Consider the following 17,763-nt stretch of genomic DNA (forward strand, 5'->3'; position numbering starts at 1 on the left):
ATGACTCTTTTGTACCTCAGCGTGCTGCTGGAATCTTTAAAGTTGCCCCTTCTCCTATGGAGGCATCAACTTGCAGGAGTGTGGTGCCACAGATGCTGGGCGCACCATACTGTATCTTCCTCGTCTAAGTGATTTGAAGATGAAGATTGGCAATGGGTGTCAGAAGATCATTCTAATGCTGAGCAATTCCAAGCTGAACCTCATCCCATCCTGGCCGGAGATCCCCACCCACACTTCACCAGGAGTCAGTGGACAGCGAGCACAACTGGGATCTCTTGTCTACTTCTGTCTCTCCTCCTCCATTCTAAGCCGAGAGTATGGACACCAGTTGTAGGCATACAGTAGCAGATCTTCTGCAGTGTTGCTCACGGTAAGTTGGAGGGCAAACTACTCTGTAGGATCAGGAGCATTATACCATGGAATGCACAATGTAGTATCTGCTTGCTAAAGTGCAACTTAGTACATTCCTTAAGGCTGTACAGTGCACTTGCTGAGTCTTGAGGTCAATTGGAGGCCTTTTTTCTATTGCTGGACGACTTTATTTATAGATGGAAATGTGTTTTTTTTTAATGTTTTTCCTCCAACAATGTTCAAAACTTATTTTAAGTAAATGTATGAACTAAATAACCATGCCTGAGCAGCCTGTAAACGGTTAGATGCAGCTCCGCTTAATGTTCTCAGCGCAGTTCCAGGTGCATCCTTGCAATGAGGAGCTCAGCATTTTGAAGCCTGCTCACACCTGTTCACTGTGTGCCACAGATCTTCAATTCTGCAGATCGGGAACAGGCCTTGATTAAGTTTTTAAATCTATTTTTAATGTGGTTGTTTTGTATGACGGGAAAAGCTTATAACGGGGTGTCTAGTTTGGCTCTCCATTCGATTGCCTCCTGAGACACCGAGTGGAGGAATGAGGTGTCTCCTGCAACACATCTCAGTGGGCAGGTTGGAGCTGATGACAACCTACATGTGGTCTCCATGTGTGCACTAGTTCACTGAGTACTTGCTAGCTAATGTCATCAAGACGATGACCGAACGTCCTAAAACGACCTCCCGGTCTGAAAAGCATCGAAGATGTCAATAAAAGGTCCCTTTCAGGACCAACCGACCAAGATCATTTTTAATGGGTGCATGCACCTGAGTGTTCCTTTTCTTGTGGAGGTTATAATGTGGATAAATGTGAGGTTATCCACTTTGGTGGTAAAAACAGAGAGACAGACTATTATCTGAATGGTGACAGATTAGGAAAAGGGAAGGTGCAACGAGACCTGGGTGTCATGGTACATCAGTCATTGAAGGTTAGCATGCAGGTACAGCAGGCGGTTAAGAAAGCAAATGGCATGTTGGCCTTCATAGCGAGGGGATTTGAATACAGGGGCAGGGAGGTGTTGCTACAGTTGTACAGGGCCTTGGTGAGGCCACACCTGGAGTATTGTGTACAGTTTTGGTCTCCTAACTTGAGGAAGGACATTCTTGCTATTGAGGGAGTGCAGCGAAGGTTCACCAGACTGATTCCCGGGATGGCGGGACTGACCTATCAAGAAAGACTGGATCAACTGGGCTTGTATTCACTGGAGTTCAGAAGAATGAGAGGGGACCTCATAGAAACGTTTAAAATTCTGACGGGTTTAGACAAGTTAGATGCAGGAAGAATGTTCCCAATGTTGGGGAAGTCCAGAACCAGGGGTCACAGTCTGAGGATAAGGGGTAAGCCATTTAGGACCGAGATGAGGAGAAACTTCTTCACCCAGAGAGTGGTGAACCTGTGGAATTCTCTACCACAGAAAGTAGTTGAGGCCAATTCACTAAATATATTCAAAAGGGAGTTAGATGAAGTCCTTACTACTCGGGGGATCAAGGGTTATGGCGAGAAAGCAGGAAGGGGGTACTGAAGTTTCATGTTCAGCCATGAACTCATTGAATGGCGGTGCAGGCTAGAAGGGCTGAATGGCCTGCTCCTGCACCTATTTTCTATGTTTGTATGTTTCTATAGTTCAGGAGAGACATTGAAAGAAAACTTCATATACTGACGGTTACAGGATTCTTTAAAGAAATAAATGGCTGAGAAGATCAAAATCAAGGTGAGAAGGTAGTCTCATGTTACCACACCTGAGGGTGCCTGGAAAAGCAATGAAAATGCCAAGATTTTTTAAAACTATCTTTTAGCATCTTTTTCACTTTTTTCAAAACTTATGTTGGAACTGATATTTAACTTGCATTCACTTTTTTAATGTGTCTCAACCAATGTTCCCGTAAATGTTTGGGGGGGGATGTGTGGCCTGTGCGTGGTTTTTCCTACTGAAGCCCGTGAGCTGTCTGCATGGGAGCTGCACAACGTTACACGGCCGGCCAGCTTAAACGCAACATTGGTTTCGACCTTTATACACATTCCCAGTTCTTTCTGTACACCAATGTATGTGTACATGCATGCCATGTATTAAATGCAAGAATAAAATGGCCTCCCAGATATCTTTGCTAACTTGTGATTATCTGCAGGTAGAATGGGCATCATTTTCCTCCTGTGTTTTTTTTGAAAATGTTTTTTGCTTTTGTTGCCTATTATCCAGCTTCCCTTTCCAGCTGCAAGGCTGGGATGGTCTGAATCAGGAATGTGCCCCTTGCTCCATAATCAGCAGATTATGGAGGTGTAAATTGATTCTTGTCAGACTGCTTCTTCCTATCTATCCCGTTTCCTCTCCCCCCTCCCACCCCCACCCAATCCCTGCAATACTTGACTTCACCACCATCTTCCAGTTCATACACCTTCATTGTTGAGGAATAAATGCAAGTTTTTATATTTTTTTAATCTGTCTTTCCTCGTCCCTAGAGAGGGTACAGAGGAAATTTCCAAGGATGTTGTCAGGACTGGAGAATTTTATCTAATGAGGAAAGATTGCACAGGCTGGGGTTGTTTTATTTTGGGGAACAGAGGAGGCTGAGGGGAGACCTTTTATTGAGGTGTATAAAATTGAGGGGCCTAGATAGAGTGGATAGGAAGGTCCTATTTCCCTTAGCAAATGGGTCAATAACTGGGCGCACAGATTTCAAGTAATTGGTTTAGAGTGGATTGGAGGGGAAATTTCTTCACCCAGAGGGAGGTGGGGGTCTGGGACTCACGGCCTGAAAGGGTGGTAGAGGCAGAAACCCTCACCACATTTAAAAAGTGCTTGGATGTGCACCTGAAGTGCTGAAACCTATAAGGTTAGGGACCAAGAGCTGGAAAGTCTGATCAGGCTGGATAGCTTTTATTTTGGCTGGCACAAACACGGTGGGCCGAATGGCGGCCTTCTGTGCCATAAATCTGATTCTGATACACCAGGAGACAACTGAGATGCAGTCCAGTTACCCTGTGAGATTGATACATGGGCCCTTTTCAGTAGGAGTCCAGTACCCAAGCCAATTGCGTGATAACAATTTGACTTAAAGCCTGTTTTCTTTTTAAAAATATTGCAGACTTCCCCATAAAGAACTCCACAGAAGCAAAAGATGCTGATGAGGTGTCCTTGGCCCCGGAAAACTCTGGACAGGGTGCACCAGTTAGCAAACTCTTGTCGTCATCTGATACAGGTACTAATTGTCTGATGCTAATGGTGCTTTTTCTGGGACTTCTTGTTTGAGTGGTGTAGGTACAACGTCCCGAATCCAGCAACCTTGGGGCCGAGTTTCGGGTTTTTCCAGATTTCGGAGACAATCCAATGTTCCGAATCTGGCAACCTCCGGGCAGAGGCCACGCTGGTTTTTGTATTTTTCCGGATTTATATATGAAAAGGAATGTACTCTAAGCATGAAATAGACTAACGGCCTTTATTTGGTAAACAGTACAGGTATGAAACAATACAAGTAATGTATAAAGAATAATATTCTTCCTGTGACCTACTTCCTAAGTAGGCTGCACAGAAATGGGTACAGGTTACAATTGGAGGTTGAGCTTGGGGTAGCGGGCTCTGGGGTTGAAGATGGACCAGCAGTAGGAAATTGTTGCTGTAGTTCTTGGGCACTCTGCTGCGATACCCTCTTAAACATATCGACTAATTTTAGTTGTTTAGTAATTTAGGCTTTTCTTTGATTTTATACACCTGCATTATTTCCTCTTCACTTATGAAGTGTTGTTGCTCTAGGGTGTTAATTAATTCATGACAAAGATTGATAGCTTTGTCAATGGACACTTTTTTCCATTTGATTATCAGCATCCTCACTGCTTTATCCTTTTCCTCTGGACGCAAAACCAGTTTCGTCATGTTACTGTATGCACAACGGGAGCATCATTGTCTATGTCCAAGACTTCTGTGACATTGTCTTCATTCAATGCTAGTGCAGCTTCACAAGTCAGCCCTTTTGCGTATTCTAAAAGTTCAGAAATCATTTTCTTCTCTTTGGACACATGAAAACCTTCAAAGTCAGCATCATTGTCATCTTCACTAAACATAGTTGCTGGCCAGAGGTTATGCCAAGCATTAGTCAAGGTGTTTCTAGTTACCTCATTCCACTCATCTGTAGCTGCCCATATGGCGTCCTTCAGAGAAATCTTTTGAGAATGCTATTATCCCCATGTCTCTGTTCACAGCAGTAAGCAAACGCCTCATGAGTTCATTTTTGTAGAGACACTTCATTGATCTCAAAATTCATAGAAACATAGAAAATAGGTGCAGGAGTAGGCCATCCGGCCCTTCGAGCCTGCACCATCGTTCAATAAGATCATGGCTGATCATTCCCTCAGTACCCCTTTCCTGCTTTCTCTCCATACCCCTTGATCCCTTTAGCCGTAAGGGCCACATCTAACTCCCTTTTGAATATATCCAATGAACTGGCATCAACAACTCTCTGCGGTAGGGAATGCCACAGGTTAACAACTCTGAGTGAAGAAGTTTCTCCTCATCTCATAGAAACATAGAAAATAGGTGCAGGAGTAGGCCATTCGGCCCTTCTAGCCTGCACCGCCATTCAATGAGTTCATGGCTGAACATTCAACTTCAGTACCCCATTCCTGCTTTCTCGCCATACCCCTTGATCCCCCTAGTAGTAAGGACCTCATCTAACTCCTTTTTGAATATATCTCGGTCCTAAATGGCTTACCGCTTATCCTAAGACTATGCCCCCTGGTTCTGGACTTCCCCAACGTCAGGAACATTCTTCCTGCATCTAACCTGTCCAGTCCTGTCAGAATTTTATATGTTTCTATGAGATCCCCTCTCATCCTTCTAAACTCCAGTGAATACAGGCCCAGTCTATCCAGTCTCTTCTCATATGTCAGTCCTGCCATCCCAGGAATCAGTCTGGTGAACCTTTGCTGCACTCCCTCAATAGCAAGAATGTCCTTCCTCAGATTAGGAGACCAAAACTGAACACAATATTCCAGGTGGGGCCTCACCAAGGCCCTGTACAAATGCAGTAAGACCTCCCTGCTCCTATACTCAAATCCCCTAGCTATGAAGACCAACATACCATTTGCCTTCTTCACCGCCTGCTGTACCTGCATGCCAACTTTCAATGACTGATGAACCATGACACCCAGGTCTCGTTGCACCTCCCCTTTTCCTAATCTGCTGCCATTCAGATAATCTGCCTTCGTGTTTTTGCCAGCAAAGTGGATAACCTCACATTTATCCACATTATACTGCATCTGCCATGCATTTTCCCACTCACCTAACCTGTCCAAGTCACCCTGCAGCCTCTTAGCGTCCTCCTCACAGCTCACACCGCCACCCAGTTTAGTGTCATCTGCAAACTTGGAGATATTACACTCTATTCCTTCATCTAAATCATTAATGTATATTGTAAATAGCTGGGGTCTCAGCACTGAGCCCTGCGGCACCCCACTAGTCACTGCCTGCCATTCTGAAAAGGACCTGTTTATCCCGACTCTCTGCTTCCTGTCTGCCAACCAGTTCTCTATCCACATCAGTATATTACCCCCAATACCATGTGCTTTGATTTTGCACACCAATCTCTTGTGTGGGACCTTGTCAAAAGCCTTTTGAAAGTCCAAATACACCACATCCACTGGTTCTCCCTTGTCCACTCTACTAGTTACATCCTCAAAAAATTCTAGAAGATTTGTCAAGCATGATTTCCCTTTCATAAATCCATGCTGACTTGGACCGATCCTGTCACTGCTTTCCAAATATGCTGCTATTTCATCTTTAATAATTGATTCCAACATTTTCCCCACTACTGATGTCAGGCTAACCGGTCTATAATTACCCGTTTTCTCTCTCCCTCTCCTTTTTTAAAAAGTGGTGTTACATTAGCTACCCTCCAGTCCTTGGGGCCCAAGTTTCGGCCTCAGTTGCTCCTGATTTTTTGGAGCAACTGGTATAGAATGGAGTACCTTTAGAAATTCAAATTCTCGGCATTTAGTTTGCTCCAGTTCTAGTCAGTTAGAACAGTTTCACTTTGGAACAGAATTTATTTTCAAAAGGGGGCGTGTCCGGCCACTTACGCCTGTTTTCAAAGTTTCGACAGTGAAAACTTACTCCAAACTAACTTAGAATGGAGTAAGTGAAGATTTTTGTACGCTCGAAAAAACCTTGTCTACACTTTAGAAAATCAGGCGTGGGGGAGGGGGCGTAAAGAGAAGTTTACAAACATTAAACACTTCAGTTTTACAAATAAAGAGCCATCATCAATAATAAATGATAAAAACATCAATAAATCAACCAATAAACCAATCAAAAAAAATTAAGAAAAAATTTTTTTTTAATCAATAAATAAAACATTTTCTACTGACCGACTGCAGCACCGGGAGTCCTCCAACAGCGTGCTGGGATACCCCCCCCCCCCCCCCCCCCCCATTGTGTCTCTGTCTGTCTGTCTGTCTGTCTGTCTGTCTGTCTGTCTGTCTGTCTGTCTGTCTGTCTGTCTGTCTGTCTGTCTGTCTGTCTGTCTGTCTGTCTGTTTGTGTGTGTGTGTCTCTCACTATATGTCAGTGTCTGTGTTTCTGACAGCGGGGGGGTGGGGGGGGGGTGAGGGTGAGAAGGGGGGAAGAGAAGGGAGAGAGAAAGAAAGGAGAGGGAGGCTGAACGGGTCGGGCCCAAGACTTCGAGCTTAGACTTACCGGATTGACAGGTAGGTGGCGTCGGGGTGTGGGGGGGGGGAGATCGGTTGGTAGGGGGAGATGATCGGTCGGGAGCAGAGATCGGTTGGGGAGGGGGGGGGGGTCGGAAGCGGAGATCAGGTCGGCGGGGTGGGAGCGGGAGTCAAGTCAGGTCCGGTCCGGTCGAAGCAGGAGCTGGGCCTGGGAGGAGCCTTATTCACGCAGCCCCAGTGAGGCCATTGGGCCAGGGCTAGGGACTGCGTGCTTCGGGCCCCTCCCACACAGTTTTGGGCGTCTGGAGCTACTGCACATGCGTGCCCACTGTAGCGAGCATGTGCAGAGGTCCCGGCACTGTTTTCGGCGCAGGGACCTAGCTCTGCCCCCTGCAGCTCCTGCTGCGCTGCGCCGAGGGCCAGCAAGGAGCCGGAGAATCTAAGTTTTTTTTCAGGCGCACTTTGTGGCGTGAAAAACGGGTGTCCAGGTCGGGGCTGCGCCGTTCTAGGTGCGGCCTGAAACTTGGGCCCATAGGAACTGATCCAGAGTCGATAGACTGTTGGAAAATTATCACCAATGCATCCACTATTTCTTGGGCCACTTCCTTAATAACTCCAGGATGCAGACTATCAGGCCCCGTGAATTTATCGGCCTTCAATCCCGTCAATTTCCCTAACGCAATTTCCCGCCTAATAAGGATATCCTTCAGTTCCTCCTTCTCACTAGACCTTCGGATCCCTTGTACATCTGGAAGGTTATTTGTGTCTTCCTTTGTGAAGACAGAACCAAAGTATTTGTTCAATTGGTCCGTTGGCTGTACTAGTGATACATTGGGAGGTAAATAGATTCCATAGACATTATCCTTTACTAGATGTCCATCAGAATGTGCTGAGCAATTGTTTAGCAGCAAGAATATTTTGCAGTTTTGATCAAGGCCAGCTGCCCTAAAATGAGCACGCACCTCAGGAACAAAATGCTTCTCAAACCAGTTCAGAAAAATTACCCAGGTTAGCCATGCTCTCAACATAATAATGGACTGGAAATATTCTCACGCCCTTGAAATATCTTGGACACTGCCTTTTCCCGATTACCATAAACTCACAATTATGTGTCCCAGCTGCAGTTGCACATGCAAACAGTCAATCTATCTTTGGTGTCTTTTACACCTGCTGGCTGCGATTCCTCTGCTATTGCTAGTGTCTTTCTCGGTCTATAGTGTCAAAACAATGGTGTCTTGTCGGTATTATAGAATTGCTCAGCCGAAAGGTTTTCATCAGCAATTAGTTTAATGAACTCACCTTTATAACTTTCAGCTGCCTCATGATCTGTTGAGGCTTTTTCACCACACACTTTCAATTGCCTGATGCCATGATGCCTTTTTAAATTTGGTTAGCCAACCTGAAGAGTAGTCGCATGGTGTTCAATCTCCAGTTCTGTGTGGAATATCTTGCTTGTTGCATCACCATTGGGCCAGACAAATGAACCATTTCACTTCTCCTCTCTGCACCACTCCACCATTACTCGATCCAACTCATCACTTTTAGGCTTATGCAAAGTTTTTCTCTTATTCATTTCTTTCTGAACGTCACTTTCTGCAAAAAACTTCATGATCTGTTCTTTGTTTTTTTAATATAATAAATGGTGGAGATTCCAACCACATACTCCTCACTCAGTCTTCTCACTGAAGCACTTCTGTCTAATCTCTGCAGTAACTCCATTTCCTTGGCAATTGACAATGAATTATGTTTCCTCTTTGCCCTACCTGTATTACCCATTGGGGTATCTGTTGGCTTTTTTGACATGGTTGCAATAGCAAACAACACAAATTCACAATACCTGTAAATAGCAAAAAACACCACAGCGCTAGAGTCGGGTCGGGCCTGGTCAAGGTGGGTCGGGGTCGAGGTTCATTCCGAAAGGCTCTGACCAATTACAGGTCTGTAATGCGCTGTTTTTTTTTAAAAAAAATGTCCGATTTTCGGGCAGTAATTTCGGATGATTCCATCTGCGATGCGCTAAATGTCGGGTTTTTGGACAATTTGGTTTTCAGATTTCCGGATTCGGGATGTTGTACCTGTATTGATGTTTGAGCATCCAAAGAGGGACATCGGTGTACGTTCATAACTAAGTAATAGTGAATTTTGTGTGAGGGGTGTCAGTGCTGAGGGAGTGAGGACTGTATACCTTTTATCCATTTTAGGTACTTGGTGTGAGTGTTGAGCACTCCTGGGTCAGGTATAGTATAGTTAGACGGAAACAAAAAACTCCTTTTTATAAACTTACTCAACAATGTACTGCACAAGTCTGGCATCCATTTTTGAATGTGGTTACCAAATTTATGATGAATGAGGAGAGAATTTGTTCTGGTCCATTGGTGTGGGTTAGTCACTTTTGTAGTGTATGATATTGCAGTGTCTTGGATCACTAAATAATGCGCAAGCATTGTTTGCATAAGGAAATCAAGGCCCTTTTAATATAGAGCTCCCTATGTAGCCAGAAATATGGAGCACAACCCTACAGAAGTTATCCTGGAGCTTCTTGTGTAATGGGCTACACCACATGTGGGGTTCTGTGCACTGTGCTTCAAGAGGATGCTGAGAAGAGTAACAAGAGTGGCCCCGTGTAAAGGAGATGAGCTATGAAAATAAAATGAAGTCTTGTATTTATATAGCATCTTTCACAATTACTGGACGTCCCAAGGCGACATTGGCTTTCATCCCAAGCCAATGAAGTACTTTTTGGTGTGTAGTCACTTTTGGAATGTAGGAAATGCTACAGCCAATTTGCGCACAGCAAGCTCCCACAAACAGCAACGTGATAATGATCAGAGAGTCTGTTTTAATGTTGATTGAAGGATAAATATTGGCCAGGACATCGGGAATAACTCCCCTGCTGCTCTTGAAATAGTGCCATGGGATCATTTGTGTCCACCTGAGAGGGCAGACGAGGCCTTGGTTTATCGTCTCATCCGAAAGACAGTTCCTCCGACAGTGCAGCACTCCCTCAGTACTGCACTGGAGTGTCAGCTCGATGTTTGTGCTCGAGTCTCTGGATTGGGACTTGAACCCACAGCCTTCTAACGTGGAGGTGACAGTGCTGGCCACGGGCTGACACTATGCGCTAAGATTGGAGAAGCTCGAGCTCATCAGGCTGTACAGATAAATGTGAAGAAGGAAAACCTCCTCCAGATATGTGAAGTAGAATTATAGAGGGTTAGAGCACACAGGTGATTCAGCTTATTACTTTGCTATGGCAATCAAAAACTAACCCCACCGCCCTCCATCTCTCCACCCATATATCTTCAAATATTGATCCACTTTTCACTTAAAAGATGCAGTGGTCTCTGCCTCAGCCACTCTCTCTTTTGTGAATCATTTCCTGCTCCAACAACCCATGGTATAAAGACATTTCTCCCAATCGGTCTCCTCAATCTAACTGATGGTCTTAGATTGATGACCTCTGGTCCTCTGAAATGCTTTTTCTCTCTTTCCTCTATAAACTATTCATAATTTCAAAAGCCTCTAACATTTCCTCAGATGATTTCTGCTGGTGCAGAGAAAGAGCCCAGTTTCTAAATTCCACTGATGACTGCAGTTTCCCATCCCTGACATTGTCCTGGTAAATCTACACTCTCAATGGCTTTAATGTCCTTTTCTATAATGGGTTGCCCAATACGGCACATGGTATGCTGTCAGCTAACCGATGTTTTTACAAATTTAATTTAACTAATCTGTGCCGGCTACCCTTGATTTACTTCAGCATTTGTAAATTCTCAATAATTTTATCAATTATGGATTCTCTCTCTAATTTTAGCTCCATTATGGATTCTAAGAGTGAGACTAACTGGTCTATAGTTATCCAGCCTATGCCTCTTCCTTTTTGAACAAAGGTGTTATACGCTGGCTACTTTCCAATGTCGTGGCACAATCTACATATTTAAAGAGGATTGAAAAATGCTGTCTGATTTTTTTTTTTTCCACAACCTAGGTTGTATGCCATCAGGGCCCAGTGACATATCCATATCCAGTTCTACTCATTCTTTTTTGTAGAACCATTTCCATTTCCACAGTTACTGCTAATCATTCCATTTTTTTTCCCCCTAGTATACGTGCATTCTTTCTTACACCATCACTTGTTTAAAAACTGATGCAAATATTGATTTAATGGAGTGCGGCATCTCAAGGCATGCCCAGTTAGTTAGACTTGTTCCTGCACCCTTTGGCGCAAAAATGTTTTGGTAAAACCTTGGTGAACGACGGGAGCAACAGTCTGTATCTCCTTAACCAATGAGATTAAAGGATTGAGAAATAAACTGAGGAAGGAGGGTGAATTCAGTGCCAAATCAAGTACAGAAAGAGAGGGAAAGATTAAGACGAGAGAGAGAGAGAGTAAAGAAACAAATGAAAAGTTTAAAGAAAAAAATTCCCATTTTAAAATTTTAAATTTTTAAAATCTCCAACAATTCACTACCTGAAGAAATGAGACTCCACACTTTTAATTGTTCACTTTCTGGGCCAGAGGGGTTGATTAGCCATCGTTAACAATTACCACATTGTTAAAAGGCTACTTGCGCTACTAATTGCTGGACTTGACTTTCTGTGGCATGGTTATTGGGCAATTTATGTGCAGGTGCAGCAACTTGATGAAACTCACGGGAGGTTCAGTGCGAGATGCTGCTTTTGCAAAGCTACCGGCGGTAATTCACATTTCACTGGGTATCTCTGTCACCACAGGTTACTGGCCGATTTTGCACATGAATACTGGCGTATATCGTTCACATGCAAATTCTACCCCAATATCTCCTCCCGTAGCCTGATTCCTTCCATCCCTGAGATTTGCCACCCTTAAGTAATGATTCTCTTTTTTTTTAAATTTGTTTTAAAGGATAAACCCAAAATGTCAAACGCCTTGGGAAGTTTTACTACATTAAAGGTGCCACACAAATTCACGTTGTTGCTGCTTCAATGAAAGTTGGCATAGTAGGATCAGAGGACATCGACGTGGTTATATGGGGTGGGGGTGGGGAAACATCCTTGGTCAAAGTTGTTGGGTGAATGATTTGTTGAGTGAAATCAACTTGTCTTTAAGGGCATTCAAAATGGAGCTAGATGCTCAGCTGAGTTGGTTAGTAAAGGAATGAAAGGTGTCTCATTGTGATTGACTTTTCTTGTGTTTCAAATATATATTGCTCCTAAAACTGGTGATTTTGGTGAATCTGGAGTTAATTTTAAATGACTGGTGAAAATGACATTTGATGCTGCAATCGCCTAGATTGCTTAATCCTGAGTCTGTTCCTTCAGTGCTGCAACAAAGCATTTGATGTGACCAGGAAGTGTTGGTTTGACCACGCAACTACAGTAATTACAGATTTACTGTTCAGGAAAATTGTTCAAATACCAGGGAACACAAGTGGGGGGAAATGGGTGCTGGCAGAACTTTTGTTTTAAACAAAAGGACAGGTTATTGAAGGTGTAACTCAATCTGGACCATTGTGTATTTTCTAAATAATGATTAGACTGACCATGTGGATCAAAATTTACAGATAACACCAGATTGGGTGGGGCGGGGGGAACGGGACACTGAATGGTGTCAATACAGAGGGGGACCACGACAAATAAATGACCTTCATACACTTGCGGAATTGGTGTGTAATTGGATAGATAAGTGTGAGGTGGTACATTTTGGTAGGAATAAAGAGGCTGCATACTCCTTGGAAAGTAGTGTCTCAATGGGGTCGAGGAGCAGAGTGATCTGTGGGTACAGACACACATCACTAAGGCAGTGATGTAGGTTAATAAAGTCGCTTTTTTTTTAAGCATACAGAAAGCACTGGGTTCATTTCTAGAGGGATAGAATTGAAAAGCAGAGAAGTTATGTTAAACTTGTATCGAACCTTGGTTATACTGCACTTAGAGTACTGTAAACAGTTCTGGTTTCCATATTATAAAATAGATATAGAGAAAGTGCAAAAAAGATTGATGAGAATGATACCAGAACTGGAAGCTATATGTATCCGGAAAGGTTGAACAGCCTGGGGCTCTTTTCTTGAGAAAAGAGAGGCCTGAGAGGTGAGCTGACAAAGGTCTTTACGTCTACCCTATCAAACCCTTTCATAATCTTAAAGATGTCTTCACTTGCGGTCGAGACCAGAACTAGTGGCCATAAATATAAGATAGTCACTAATAAATCTAATAGGGAATTAAAGAGAAACTTCCTTACCCAGAGAGTGGTGAGAATGTGGAACTCACTACCACAGGGAGTAGTTGAGGCGAATAGTATAGATGCATTTAAGGGGAAGCTAGATAAAGACACGAGGGAGAAAGGAATAGAAGATGATGTTGATGGGGTTAGATGAATTTGGGCGGGAGGAGACTCGTGTGGAGCATAAACACCAGCATAGACCAGTTCGGCTGAATGGCCTGTTTCTGTGCTATAAATACCATGTAATTAAAAAGGACCTAGTGACTTGTTCCAGTCCTAATGTTGTTTGCATTTTAATAATTCAACTTTGTTTCCTTGATTTACAAAAAGGCAAAAAAAAAACGAGACATTTCCCCGTGGAATGGAATGAGAAATCCTAAGTTTAGTGCACTTTTCTAATGTCCAGTACAGAGCAGCATTGAGGGAACCATTGGGATTAAATTACAGCCACAGCTGGATATGGGAAGGAAATATAATGTAACTATGCTCACCCCTTCAGGCACTGGGCATTCAAAATGTACACTGGCTTTAAACAGAATTCAACTTAAAAAGAAAAATCATATTTTCAGCACAGCATCTACTCCCCTGTTGTGTCTCTTCATCCATGTCTCACTTGCTCATATCCATTTTCTTTGTACTCGTGAGCTCATTACTGCTAGCCACTGTGCTTTTATTCTGGCAGGAAGTGCAAAGCCCATGCTTGGCAGTTCATTGACCAGCTAGGGCTCGACTGTCCAGTGTCCTTCGAGTTAGGTAACCATGGTGATCAAACAATCAACAAGTGTCTCTCTTCACCCTTCCTCGCCCCCCCCTCCTTACCCCCGGTTCAGTTAAGTTGCTTTTTAGGTGTGTTGGTACAAAACTCAAGGATTCAAACTCAAATAAATGAGCATAATGATTCAAAGAAGGTTATAAACTAATGACGCCAATATTTGGGTGTCCCCCATGGCTCAGGGGTAGTATTTGTGTCTCGATGTCAGAAGGTCGTAGGCTCAAGTCCCATGAGTCTTGAGCACAAAATCTCGGCTGACACTCCCAGTGCAGTACTGAGGGAGTGCTGCACTGTCGACGGTGTCATCTTTTGGACCCAGGCCCCGCCCTGTCTGCTCCCGAGTGGCCATCAAAGCTCCCATGGCAGTTTTTCGAAGAAGAGCAGGGGAGTTCTCTCCAGTGTCGCAGGCCAACATTTATCCCTCCATATCTGGTCGTTATCACATTGCTGTTTGTGGGACTTTGCTGTGCACTATTTGGCTGCCGTGTTTCTTACATTACAACAGTGACTACACTTCAAAAAAAGTATTTCATTGGCTGTAAAGCACTTTGGGACGTCCTGAGGATATGAAAGGTGCTTTAGAAATGCAAGTCCTTTCTTCCTATCTAAAAAGATGGGAACTGTATTAATCTCTCTGAATTGTCCCAGATCTCTAGCAGAGGGTGGGCAGACTATCCGAGCACTTTGGCAAATTCAGCTCTCGAGACAGATTTGAGGAGATGCCTGATGGGGGAAGCTCTGATCTTTGTCCCTCGGTAGGGAGATGTTTGGCAACTCTGTCACTGAGGAAGGGTCAAACTCTGCCTTTCTCCATACCCATCTATCATTCATTGCTGATCTAATGCCTGCTAAATTCCAAAGTTTGCCACGAATTTTTAAAGCATTCTACAATGAAGTACTTGGATATGGATGGACTTGACTATACCATACATGGGCAGCAGCCTGTTCCTTAATGTAGCCAATGTTATCGTTATTCTATGCACAAAAAGTGAGATTTCTAATTCCGCCGGAAATAAAGGGACACTGGTTGCGGCTGTCCCTACACGAAGATCGTCAGTGGGTCTTGGGCATGGTGTCCTCGAAAGGAATAAGCCAGTTCAGGGGAATGGTCTTTATGTCTAATAAAACCAGAAAGTGCTGGGAACGCTCAGCAGGTCGGACAGCTTCTGTGGAGAGAGAAACAGAGTTAATGTTTCAGGTCAATGATCCTTCGTCAGAACGCAACCTGAAATATTAACTCTCTTTCTCTCTCCACAGACGCTGCCTGACCTCCTGAGTGTTCCCAGCATTTTCTGTTTTTATTTCAGATTTCCAGCATCTGTAGTATTTTGCTTTTGTGTTGGTCTTTATCTATAACTTGGGATTCAGTTGTAGTTGTACCAGGTGTAGGTTGTTTTGGTCACCTCTTATTGTGATAACCACACGGATACCGGCATTGATTTGAATCTTTAAATTCTTGTAGAGCTCCTGCAGTTGAGTGGCACTGATCCAGTGGCTGAAGCAGCGATTCGACAACTAACTGAGTCCGCAAAGCATCGGTTGAAATCGCCTATCAAGAAAAGTACAATTGTAATTTCAGGTGTTGCAAAGGTAGGTGCTGTATCATGTTTGGGATTAGCTACCCCTCTCCATTAGTTAACAATTTAATTTTCTTCTTTTTTCAAATAATGTCTATGCTTTCCAAATTTGGGATTCGTTTTAGGTGTTTATTATGGAGGGGGGAGGGTGATTTATATTTTGTGTGGAATATGATGCATAATGGGTAATTGTGGTCTCCTGCAGATTGCTTGGTTTGCCTTGTCGAGTTGGGGAGGGTTTTTCTGGTCATATTCGTCATTTTTTTGGGGTTATTTTTTTTCTTTGGTTAGGAATTAATGTTACTGGTGTTGAGGGCAGTGCAAGAAGTGGGATTAGCATTGCTGGACCCGATGGTCTGTCTTCCCCTTCAGTTCAGGTGTAAAATGTTGAAGCCCCTCGTGATTACAGTGCACACTGTAGAAATGCTGCTAGGGCACAAAACCAAGGTGGTATAGTACATGTTTTTTATATTTGTTTTTTGGGATGTGAACAATGCTGGCAAAGCCGCGTTTATTGTCTGTCCCTAGTTACCCCAAGAAGCTGGTAATGGGCCATCGTGAACTGCTTCAGTCTTTGTGGTGATGGTGTTCCTGCAATGGTGTTAGACGGGTATTTCTGAGATGGTGACTGTGACGATGAAGAAATGATGCATGTTCAAATTGGGATGGTGTGTAACTTGCTTCGCTTGTCCTGTTGGGAGACTTGTATGCAAATTAGACTCTCAGCACTCTGGTAGAAATATTTTTGTTTCTTTCGAAAAAAGGGCCACTACTTGTGTAAGTCGCTGATAACGTGAGTTTCACCAAGTCTTGTCTCGGTTTCTCAAAATGTATGTTGCATATTTGTCAGACTTCACGATGGATGTTTTCTCAATGATTCCAATTCCTGGGATTTCATTTAGTGGTGCAAGGGAAAAGGTTTTGATAGTTTTGCTTTGGTGGCACTGAGTATTCAGTTCAGATTTAGTCCTTTGTTTGAATTGGTTGCAAGCAATTCAAAATCTGAAGAGGTTATTTTTCATTTTGCCCTCCAGGCTCCCTTGTCTGTAGACGATGAAACGACCCTATCGGCTGATTACGCAGCTGCGATGGACGCGTCCCTCAGGCAGGAACCCCATCCTCACTCTTCTTCCGAATGCATCGCTGGGCTGTCTTCAGAAAAAATATTAACTGGTGCTTCACCCGAGACTGAGCTTTGTGCTGGCGAAGGAGCTTTGTCCATGGCACCCGCAATTCGAGCTGATTGCCAGTTCAGCCAGTGGAACGATGGCTCTCGCGAAGACTTGGATTTTGAACGAAGGTCCAATATTTCCATCGGTGGCTCGGAAGCAGGAACTATGAAAAAATCCAGAGGTAAGTGTTCTTTTTCAGTTCCAAAAATCTGGAATGGGTCCTTTAAATCTTTTTGGAGAGAAATGAAAAGCCACCTTCATCTGGAATCCACTGGAATCTCTTCTCTCCAGAGTCGTGGCATTGTGTTAATCCTCTTAAATGGTAGAACTGGCAGAGCCATGTGTACATCTTTTTTTTGTATCCCTTGCCGAATGGCTCCAGTTCTCCAAAGTTTCAGGGTGGGGGAGGGAAGGAAGTAGGCCTTGATAGATTTTTTTGGGACCGAAGTCTTGTTGCGTAGATTTTTTTGTTTGAGACTTCAGTGCAAATCATTACATTCCCCTCACCAACAAATTTGCAGAGGTTCAGGGACTTCACAAAAAAAATTGCTATGTGTGGAAAGTCTATTAATGCTCACCATTGACACACGGGATTGATCTGGTACAAGACCTTAGCGGCCTGTTGCCTCAATGCATTGTGCCAGGTTGAGAATATAGGTTCAGTTAATAGCGAGCACCAGATAAGGAGGAATGTGCGGGAGAGGGGGGAGGCATTGCGAGAGAGAGAAACTTTTGAGAGAATTTTAAAGTGGAAGTGGGATTGACGGGCCTGGGAGCCAGCTGTCTGTCTGTCTCACCTTAGTCGGCAAAAGGAAGGAAAACCCCTGCAACTATTTGATTTGAATTGTTCCGAAGCAGGATAATTTTCACCCTTGTTCGCTCCCTTGCCAAACTTTCTTTCTCTTTTCCCCGCCCATCCCACTTACTTCAGATCGAGTAGGGTTTGCTGGTGTGATTGTACAGGGCCCTCCAGTATCTCGGCTAAGTGGCCATCCTTCATGTGTGTGTAGACTCGGT

At 43.8% G+C, this 17,763-nt stretch overlaps 1 protein-coding gene across 5 annotated transcripts in view; it reads left to right on the plus strand.

Annotated features, from left to right (window-relative positions):
* LOC139275951 (C2 domain-containing protein 2) overlaps positions 1–17,763 on the plus strand; it is a 111,946-nt gene that overhangs the window by 81,144 nt on the left and 13,039 nt on the right. For 4 of the 5 annotated variants that reach the window (XM_070893192.1, XM_070893190.1, XM_070893195.1 and 1 more), the window contains 3 exons: positions 3,451–3,564; positions 15,460–15,587; positions 16,609–16,927. In XM_070893192.1, coding sequence (XP_070749293.1) covers positions 3,451–3,564; positions 15,460–15,587; positions 16,609–16,927 — 561 coding nt within the window. The remainder of the gene's footprint in view (positions 1–3,450; positions 3,565–15,459; positions 15,588–16,608; positions 16,928–17,763) is intronic. The other variant, XM_070893194.1, reaches the window with a different exon arrangement.

Source organism: Pristiophorus japonicus, chromosome 11 (genome assembly GCF_044704955.1).
Source record: "Pristiophorus japonicus isolate sPriJap1 chromosome 11, sPriJap1.hap1, whole genome shotgun sequence".
NCBI lineage: Eukaryota > Metazoa > Chordata > Chondrichthyes > Pristiophoridae > Pristiophorus > Pristiophorus japonicus.